The 10444-nt window shown below is 40.7% G+C and overlaps 1 protein-coding gene across 2 annotated transcripts in view; it reads right to left on the minus strand.

The window, feature by feature from the left end:
• The window catches only part of LOC109951671 (SNF-related serine/threonine-protein kinase-like), a 22994-nt gene that overhangs the window by 9040 nt on the left and 3510 nt on the right, over positions 1-10444 (minus strand). For both annotated transcript variants that reach the window (XM_020586292.1, XM_020586291.1), the window contains exons 2-5: positions 9010-9385; positions 8372-8590; positions 7265-7511; positions 2118-2259 (exon numbers count right to left, since the gene is read on the minus strand). In XM_020586292.1, the coding sequence (XP_020441948.1) occupies positions 2118-2259; positions 7265-7511; positions 8372-8590; positions 9010-9132 (731 nt within the window). In that variant the 5' untranslated portion in view covers positions 9133-9385. The remainder of the gene's footprint in view (positions 1-2117; positions 2260-7264; positions 7512-8371; positions 8591-9009; positions 9386-10444) is intronic.

Raw genomic sequence — 10444 nt, forward strand, 5'->3', positions numbered from 1 at the left:
CGAGCGGGTCGGCCGGGCCACCAATGCCGCCTCCATTCCTGGCCCTGCCACCGAGTGGGTCGGCCGGGCCGCCAACGCCGCCTCCGATGCCGCCCCTGTTCCTGTGCCTGTTGGACTTTAGTTTTAGTCTAGTCTTTGTGTGAAGCTGTCATTTTAGTTTTTATTAGTTTAGTCACATTCATACTCTTTTTAGTCTAGTTTTAGTCAATGAAAATTGTATTTTAGTGTCTTTTTACTAATACAATTCTATTTAACCCAGTCAATATACTATAAGTACCTAGTAGTATAAATGAAACCAAAATTTTCTTTTAGTTAAACCCATTTCAAACAAGGTTATCTTATTATATTATTGTTACCTTATAGACTCAAGAATACATCCAATATACATTTTGTGTGATTTGGTGGCCACATTTCTCCCCATCTTTTTCCTCAACAAATTCCATTTTCTTTTCCACTTCTATGTAATTAAAGTTTTTCCAAATGTCGTTTCTTCTTTTTCTCCCAAAGACGAGCCATCGATCCCTTTCTCTGTGTCAGACTTAACTTTGTTTGTTGTCATCTTCTAAATTATGCCGCAAGTGGGGCTTAAGGAAGTAACATCACCTACGTCTGATGCGACCTGATGCAGCCCCTGAAGCGAGACTCAGGAAACAGAAATACTGCAAAATAATAATAATATCACGACTAAACGAGACGAAATGAAATGTCATTTCGTCTCGTTTTTTTTTATCGTCAACAATATTGCGTTATACATTTAATTATAGTCATCGTCACATGACCAGCATTTTCGTTGCATCTCGTCTTGTTGTCGTCATGCGATAAAGGTTCGCTGACGACGATATTTAGTCATAATTTTCATTGACGAAAGCAATGCTAGTTGTAAGTATACCACTATTATCAACATTTTGATATGCTCACTTTAAATTTTATGTTCTGATAAAGTGGTTCAGATAAACTTACTAAACTACCAGCTCCTTTACAACCTGACTGATCATTTGAATACTCATCCCAAACTGTAGTCCATACCCATCGCTTAATACAATATTATTATAACTGATAGGTATAACGGCAAAAATGGCTACAAAAAGGAAATAAAACCCAAGCTGCAACAAACCAGAACTATTACGACATGCTGTACACCTGCACTAATAGCAGTGGGCGTCACTGCTCAGCTGGTAGCCCCACAACTGATGGGGAAGCCAATGATTGTAGAGCAGCTGATTCCAAGCAGGTGATACATGTTTGACTTCATTACTCTGCCTGAAGTAACATTATGCTGCATGGGAAATGGCTAAAACTTAGAAAGTAAAACTCAAGTTATAACTAATCATAATTATAATCAAATGATATCTATTCAGTGCCTTATACCGCCAGCAAAAAGGAAAAAGATGCAGTTCATTGGTTAACATATTGTCTGATTGATCAAAAATTCTGCTGACATGAGGACTGATTAACTATAAAGCGCAAAATGTCATCTCGACAGCTCAAATAAAAAAATACTGCAATTAGTACTTGCCTTGAAAAATTCAGAATGGTTCAACCCTACCTGGGAGAGTACAGTACTATTCAGATATGGACACCATCAAACAAGCTACTCCATGTTTGTTTTTACATTCTGGCTACATTAAATAAACTTAACTAGCTAAGATCATTCACACAAAAGAAGACATGCTCCTTCCTTCTGGCCACATGAGAGAGCAATTTATTTAATATGTGCAATCTAACAATGCATAAACCCGGATATGTGGCAATATTTGAGGTATGTCAACATAGCCTAATGAAGTAATGTGCAAAAGCTTGCAAAACTGCAGAAACATATTCAGCACCTATTTCAGCCTGTTCTGATTTAACACGCAGTTAAACCCTCACAAAATAAACCCGCTAAAAATAGACGGCTGTTTTTAAAGGGTATACCAGATACTCTTAAGCAGCACTGCGTCTCTGGTGGAGCAGCTGACTGCAGCACCGAGTGAAAGCAGGACATTGAGGAGCAGCAGAAGAGGGGCCGCTCCTTTTTCTCCACTCTCTTTTCTTCACACATCTATAAACATGAGATATGCAGCACCTGCAGAGTGCACGTCCATCTGTGTAGGGATGTATGCGTGTGCGTTACTCACTCTCTGCATGCATGGGAGATGTGTGGAGGCACTGTGTATTTACAGTCCATGATCATAGTAAGAGTCTCGCTGTCGTTAGCCTCCTGGAAGGGGGGCTGACCACAAACCAGCATGAACAGGATCACCCCCAGACTCCAGATATCTGTAGAAACACAGGGAGAATGCAGTCTGTTCATACCAGAATAGGAAATCCTTGTGTGCAGATATGAGAATAAAGTGTGAGCCACATAAATGATAAAAACAAAGCTGACAGACAACAAAGTAATGAATATATCGCCTTTCTGCTTAGTGACCTAGATAGAAAACACAAACAAGAGCTGCCTGCCCCCCAATTCAATTGAGGCATGAATCATATTAGAGTCATTTTCATAAATACATGTTAGCTACGGACACATCTGTCTAACTAAGGAGGAGGCTCTGCACTGCTGCCTGCTGCCAGCACTGTGCCCATACATAAACACTGGTGTATGCACTCCCACCCAACCACACAGTCCTTGGCAAGTGGGATAAAGTGTTCATCCCTCAAAGCTTTATACAAATGCTAATTTTATAGAACAGTAGTCTTGGTCCGATCAGACATTTTAAGAGAGCAAGTTTTTGCTCCGGGCTTTCGCTGGTGTTCTGGTCAGCAGGATGCTCCACTGACACATATTCTACAGTCATGACTATAAGCAGAAAGGCACCAGTGTAAAGGCACACAGTTTCCTAATCAGTATGTTGACCCCTTTTTCATTAGGGCAAGAGCTTGGGCTATACAAGCAATGAAATATGAAGTGACATAAAGTGACATAGGAAAATGAAATAGAAGGTTGTTGTAGAACTAGATGAAATGTGTCTATGAAACTGCTAAATCAGTTAAAATACAAGATTTTGATGCTTCTCATAAGTAGAGTCAGTTTCTTGGGCCCAGGCTAAATAGAGTACATTCACTTAATGCAAAAGACCAACCAGAGTGTGTGCTTTTTTGCTTCTTCTCCTTGAGTATTCGCAGGAGTCAGCAGATATACAGAATGTCTCTTCTGCTCTGTGTAAAGCACTTTCAATTACCTTTTTGCATGAAAATGTGCTACGTAAATAGGAGTGTATACATACATTACCCGTTAAATGTGATTTGGGGCTGTTAGCTAATCCCAACAGCCACAACTGATCTTTAGCCACTGTCTAGGAGTGCATTATCATAGGTAGTGTCTTTGAATGTCAGTTAGTAAACACTTTGCTTACATTTCCAAAGCATGTGGTTGAGGTTTCATTTATTCATGTCCTCCTCATTCTACTCCTTCTAAGTAAACAATGAAAGTGAGGAAAGTACTGTCTCATAACACACATCATTTATTTGGAAATACTGTACGTCTCTTTACAGAAGCTTACGACACCAGCTAGCATCTGACAGTGGTTTTAAGTAATGCACCAAGTAAAAGCGAAACAAGCTGTAAACACAATGTTGATGAATGATAGGTGTGGTAAACATCACATTCAGCAGACACAGACCAACAATAGCATTAATTGTCATTTTTTTGGCCAACTGGAGAACTTAAATCCAGTATTCACCCTCCTGTTTTAAGTCTGTAACAACTCCTGAGAAAAATATCTAGCTAGTAACTAAGAGCTGCACTATTTTCACCAGCTAGTTGCTAACTTTGTCCATCTGATGCTTAATGATTTAGCAAATGGTGTAATTCTGCTATAGGTAGATTTTTTTTTTTTTTTGCTTAAAAAAAAGCTGCCTCCAGCTGAGGGTTGGTCAGACTGATAAGAATGAACTAAACCTCCAAGGCTGTAAAACCAAAACACTGAGATAAAGATGCTAAACTGCTGCATATAGAGCTGAGGTGAACTGCAGAGCTGAGTGATAATTATTCTGTGTTTGGTCACCAAAAGCAACCTATTTTATGTTATCGTCACTGGTTATTTGTTTATTTTAAAAGTTGCAATTAATGCTCCCCGAATGATCTGTTGTTCTGCACTACACTTTGCAGAGATCAGTATTTAATCCAAAACATAACTGTGCGTTTTGTAGGCTATAATATTAATTTAAATACTGATGCTGCCATGGAGGTTGCAAAGGCCAGTTACCCAGTTATACTTCTAAAGATTAGGAACAGATCAGAAACAGGCAGAACAGCCGTAGTATCAGGTATTATAAGTGTACTCGTGCAATTTCAGTTTGGTATATTAAAGATACAAATTAAATTAATTCCGGTTCTGTAGCGAAAAACAAATTCCTTGTGTGTAACATACTTGGCCAATAAAGGTGATTATCCTTATTATCCTTATCCTAAAGTGTAATCCTCTAAAAAGGTGGCAAACTGAGCCTGAGTGGATTTATCATCCCTGGTGTTATGTCTTCCTTGGGTTTATCATCCCTGGTGTTATGTCTTCCTGTTTTTCCCCATCACTTCACTTTGCCAGGATACGCTGGAAATTTCAATCTGGTAAAGCAAACATGCCAGTTTACTGTGGGTGGTGAGCATTTATTTCTCTGAGGCTATGAAGAAGCATCTCATACTGAAGGTAGCAATCGCTGCTGCAATCCCCACCACCATCTTACCCCTAGCCAACGTATCCTAGCAACTGTGACCCTGCTCCCTCATTATTTGCGTCAGTGGTCCGCCAAACTTCCTTCCTCCATAACTTTATTTATAAACCAGATGGCTGACAGATCTCTGGATAACACCATGTCAGCGCACATTAGTATCACTTGTGTTAATGACGGCAACTACTTAGTGGTGACAGCTGGGAGTGTAAACATCCCTTTTTGCTGCCTTACAGTGCATTTTAACAACAACTGCTTCCCTCAGATAACCATCAACCATTCCCTGGGTCTGGACTCTTTAAACCCCCAGGTTAAATGGACTAACTTCAGGATCCTGTCCCGCTGGTCATTATACAACTTTGTTTCTAAAAAAATATTTCCACTTGTGCATGTTCATTATGCACAAATATGCATGTGCCTAGGATATGTTCTTTTTAATTGCTATTAGGGAAGTTAATTTTTTAAAGTACAGCTTGAGCTTTTTGAAGAGGAACCACTATATATAGATTTCCATTTACTGGAAGCAAAAAGGAGGGAGCCCACACACTGCATAACATCATCATCTGCTCCCTAAAATGTACAAACACATTTGTACTATGCTAAATCTGCAATTTCTTCCAAAATGTTGGCATAAAAATAACATTTTGCGATTTTTGTTAGACTATTCTGTCCTCATAATTGGTTTTATTCATGTACTGTTTTGTCTTTACACCTTTATTTCTATCCATCAGACTCTCAATTGTGAACGTCAGACTGATCACTGGTCCATTAAAATACCATAAACATGTGCTGCAGTTTCAGGATATTGACCAGTAATTTTAACAAAAGGAAATCATTCACCTGTTTTGACATCTCAAATATAAAAATGTGCTGGTTTTCTTTGTCTTTTAACAAAGTCGACTAAATATCTTTTGGACTGTCTGAAGGAATTTAAAGAAGGCATCTTTCCAACTTGGAAAATTAACAGATGAACTGCAGCTGAAGTCCTGATACCTAAGCATGTGAGAGAGTGATGAAGAAGTCAGATTTGTCTGCTGGGAAAGGAGCTTGACACCTTGGATTAATAAATAAAGCTTTTTTTTGCAGTTTGGAGTGTTCTATTCCTGCTAATTGGCTCCTTCTGTAGGGCTGACTACTGGTGCAACATTCTCTACAGGAGTTTCTGGATCATCTCAAATTATTTTCAGCATTTCCTCAAAAGAGACCCAACTAGACAGAGTAAAACGAGGGCAGCCTCTTTATGTCTGCAACAAACTGGGCAGGCCGCCATCTGGCACACCACCAGCAAAACTCAGCACCCTACAGACTGTCAGCAGGTGCCTTGGTGGCAATGTAATCCCAGGCCAGATAACCTCAAAGCCCTGAAAGCAAGGACTGCTGGCCTCCATTCAGCCTGTCCCACATCACACTGCACTGCTGATAAAATCACACAATATTATATCCTGGCTGGGTGGATAATTCCCACAATCAAAATATCATCATCTCAGCTGAATGAACAGTGATGCACAGGCAATATGAACACTGCAGAGTACATACAAACACACACACATGCACTGAAAATGTTCATAAACATGTGATTTGTTATTTGGGTCAAGTGCTCCGACAGGCTTTCACACGACAGCTGACCTCACACATCCAGCTACTCAAAGCATCATACAAAAACACTAAAATGGTTAAATAACAGGGGCTATTATTACTGCACTTCCACTGTTTGGGAGCAGCTCCTCTGCCTCGAACAAAAGACAGGGAGAAGTGGTGAAGGCAGACAGAAGAAAATAGCCACTGCAAATCCACTCTGTCAGAAAACAGAAACTGCTTCTCTCTTGCTCCTGTATTTTTTCCTCCCTTGTTCTGATGCAGGGGCCTCTGGGTAGACAGGACTACTGCTGACTCTCGCTCTGTCTCTTTACCTTTTAACGCTTCCCCTTCCCCCGTTCCCCCACAGTCTGCTTCTGTTTCATTTCATTTCCATGACATTTTAATTTAATATCTAAGCTGTGGCTCAGCAAGGATTGGAAAAGAATGGTGGGAGGGTTGACAATGACAATGAGGGCACTAGAATGTGTGTGTGTGTGTGTGTGTGTGTGTGCTGTAACCACCGAAGAAGACACTGCTGTGAAAGCTGAGGAAACCAATTTCAGCCTGATCTGATAGCAGATTTTATTACACACAGAGAGTCCATGACTGTCAGTGCAAGTAAACCTCAGACAATAATAACTCACAGGTGTACAACTGCATTGCTGTGGATTAACATATTGTCTAGTAAGTGGACACACTGTGTACTCCGAGCAGCTCCCTGCGTTCTGTCAGCTGCCTGATAAAACTGCCAGTGAGCTAAGTTGCCTGCTGGGTCCATCCAAAGTACATAGGTCATACAGTACGGTCAAAGTGCATGCAGTCATCAGTAGGTCATAACAGCAGAGATTGTGTGAATGTGAAAGTATCTTTTAACTAGGCTAATATACACTACACCAGAGGACAGCATGTACAATGTTCTGGGAATACACACCAGACTACAGACTGTAACAGTTACCTAACTTTGCATATAGATCAGCACAGATATTGGCCCACTGTGAAACCCAGAACTCAGTGGCCATTAGTTCTTCTGACTTACCCACAGCGGGAGCGTCATACTCCTCCCCCAGCAGTATTTCAGGAGCAGAATAGGCCAGTGAGCCGCAGGAGGTGGTGAGTTTTTTCCCGGGGTGAAACCGGTTGCTAAATCCAAAGTCAGTGAGCTTGACAACACCCTGCTTCTCGAAGAACACTACGTTTTCTGGCTTCAGATCCCTGTGCACCACGTGCAGCTGGTGACAGTAGGAGATGGCGTGGACAATTTGGGCAAAGTAACACTTGGCCACCTAGAGACAGAGAAGCAGAAAGGATATCAAGCTATACTAAAGTATCTTGGTGTCATTTTCAGCCACAGCATGGTGCTGTATTCAGCACAAAAGCTCTATAAATCCACTGTACATCACCTTCCCAGCACCAAACAGCAGACAGACACAGAAACCAGCTAGAGAACAAGGTGGATCATTTAGTGGCTAAACCGGTCATTTTATCAGGAGTTGACCAAAAACTAGCTAAAATTAAGCGACTATTGGATGTAGATTGGCCAGTTGGTCACAAACACAACATCAAATTAATACTAATGTTGCTCTGTAACTGCTGGACAAATTTACCATGTCAACTTAAAAAGGGATAATAAGTCAATGTTGCATTCACAGCTGGTTTCTTTTATCCCCAAGTGGCCATAAAAACAACGTCCACTTGTTTAGTGGCTCCCTCACTGTGTAGCAGTAAGTGGACATAAAAGGCCAATAAAGCAGAGTTTGACAACATCTCATCCCTTTTACCCTCCTTAACCTGCCATGTTACAACCTTCAGTGTTACACAGTTGCCTCCTGATGTCTTGAATTTTTTTATCTTTAAAGAATCAGTATGTGCAGTGCATTAGTGAGCTTCTAACTCTCTTTGAATTGTCCTTCATTTCCACACTTTATCTTCAGTCAATCTCATCCATTCCCACAAGAATTCATACTGGTATGATATGTCCTTGACCTCTTGTCTCTTGGGTCATCTCGAGGCAAGTCCATGGTCATGTGTGGCTATAAAATAGCACTCCTGGAGACTGTAGAAACCTTACAGGTCAAGGACCTGTCTGCAGGTTGGATGAACCTACATTTGATTTAACCAAACAACCACTCTATTGCCTACTTACGTCTTCACTGAGGCCTCCGTCATGCTTCATGATGCAGTCATACATATCCCCTCCGTCTCCCAGCTCCAGGATGAGGTAGAGCTTGGTGGCCGTGTCGATGACCTCATAGAGGCGCACGACATTGGGGTGCTGCACCATCTTCATACATCGCACCTCCTGGAACAGGTGACCCCGCGCCACTGGGTCCAGCTTAGTCTTATCTATCACCTTTACTGCAACCTGGGAGAAAAACAGAGTTGATGAGAGACATTTGACCCAAACTATACTAACTATAACTACCAGAGGTGACACTGACATAAAGGTTGATGATACTTTTAGACTGAAGCTGCTGACTCATGTGTAGTGCCATTAGTTATAGATATTCTGATTATAAAGAGAAACATTACAAGTATTAATGCTTTGCTTTGCCAGCTTGCAAATGCTTCTAGAAACAACAGTAAGACCATCATGTGATGCTAAAACAGTCACAAAGCCAAGATCAACACTATGTATTGGCAAATCAGCTCTCTCAAATGTCTGTCTCTAGGGTGAGGCTCAGCTATTCTACAGTGTGTTGACACTGGTGAGTTAGATATCAGGAATTTCCATCACTGGCATCAAAGCAGTGCAGAGGCATGTACAGACATGGAAAAGCATACCTTCTCGCCAGTGAATACATGCCGGGCCAGTCTGACCACAGCAAAGTGCCCACGTCCCAGCGTCTTGTCCAGATCGTACAGCCCGGCAATCTTCCCATCATGGTGACGTTTGAGCCCTGCCATGGCTGCTGGCAGACCGAGTGGGAGGAGCTGCCTTCTGTCACCTGTTTGTCTTCAGTCAGTTCTCCATCTCCTCCTGAATAGGTTGTTTGGTGAGGTCTGTGGTGGTGGTTCAGTTGATTGTAGACCAGCCACGTGTGGTCTCCAGGGGTTTGAAGGTACGCTCCCCTTATGGATGGTAACAGCAAATGCTCACAAAGCTTTGTCCCGTTGTGCTGCCAGTGATCTGTTCAGTTCAGTCCCATGTTCTGTTGATCTGAGAAAGAAAATGTTACAAAGTGAATCAGAATTCACCCACTCAGTGAATCTGTAAACTTAACTGTGTCACTGCTTCATGGAAAATCATGCTAAACCCTGAGTCATGAACCTGTCTGTATCTGATGAACTTATCCTCAAGGCTGCATTCTCTCACCATTACTGTTCATTTCTGGCACCAGTAACAGGGAAGCCAAATGTTGTGCCCACAGTTTCATCACAATGGCAGATTCAACTCTGTATGCATTTTAGCATATTGTATCACTTAACAATTAAATGTTATAACCGAGGAATCAAAATGTTTTTATTCGTCATTGTCTACTAAAACTAAACAACAATAAGAAGAGTCTTTAGCCATGCTAGCAGCACTGTGAGGCCTTATATTTCCAGGTATTTGAATATAGTCTTTTTGCACATAGAACAACTAACACATTTAAGAGCAAATTTAAGAGAAAAAGTTCTTATTTCATGTCACAGACTGACGTTAACCCAGGCCCCAATTAATTTTGGGGTTGTGTTGGGTTTGTTAGATCAGTAACACAGCTTTACAGAATAAAGGGAAAATAATTATAGATTACCAGCTATAATTATTTTATAGATGACAAATATATTTATTAGGGCTCTAACTTTTATTTTTATTATCAGATCATATATAGGTTTTCCCATCCATAAATTGAGTGTTTATTATATTACATGGATAAAAAACCAACACAGGACTTGTGTTGTTTTCATATACACTATCTTGTTTTGTTGACCAACAGTTCAAAACCCTGTAATTTACAATTTTATAAAACATTGAAAATCATATTTGAAGACCTGGAATCAGCAGATCAAATAATATGTTTATCAGCTCTAGTTCACATTATAGTTACGTAAAACTGTCCAGGGGTTCTCTGATATATTTAAATTTTTTTCATCATTCATGTTGTGTTTTTTAACTCTTTGGCCCCTGAAGGTGACAGGTCATCTCAAATGTTGCCATGCTCACATATCTGACCCATGTTCCTTTCACTAGAACATAGTCATCATACAATGTGTTGCTTCACAGCCCTGATTATGA

Source organism: Monopterus albus, unplaced genomic scaffold (genome assembly GCF_001952655.1).
Source record: "Monopterus albus unplaced genomic scaffold, M_albus_1.0 scaffold402.1, whole genome shotgun sequence".
NCBI classification, from domain to species: domain Eukaryota; kingdom Metazoa; phylum Chordata; class Actinopteri; order Synbranchiformes; family Synbranchidae; genus Monopterus; species Monopterus albus.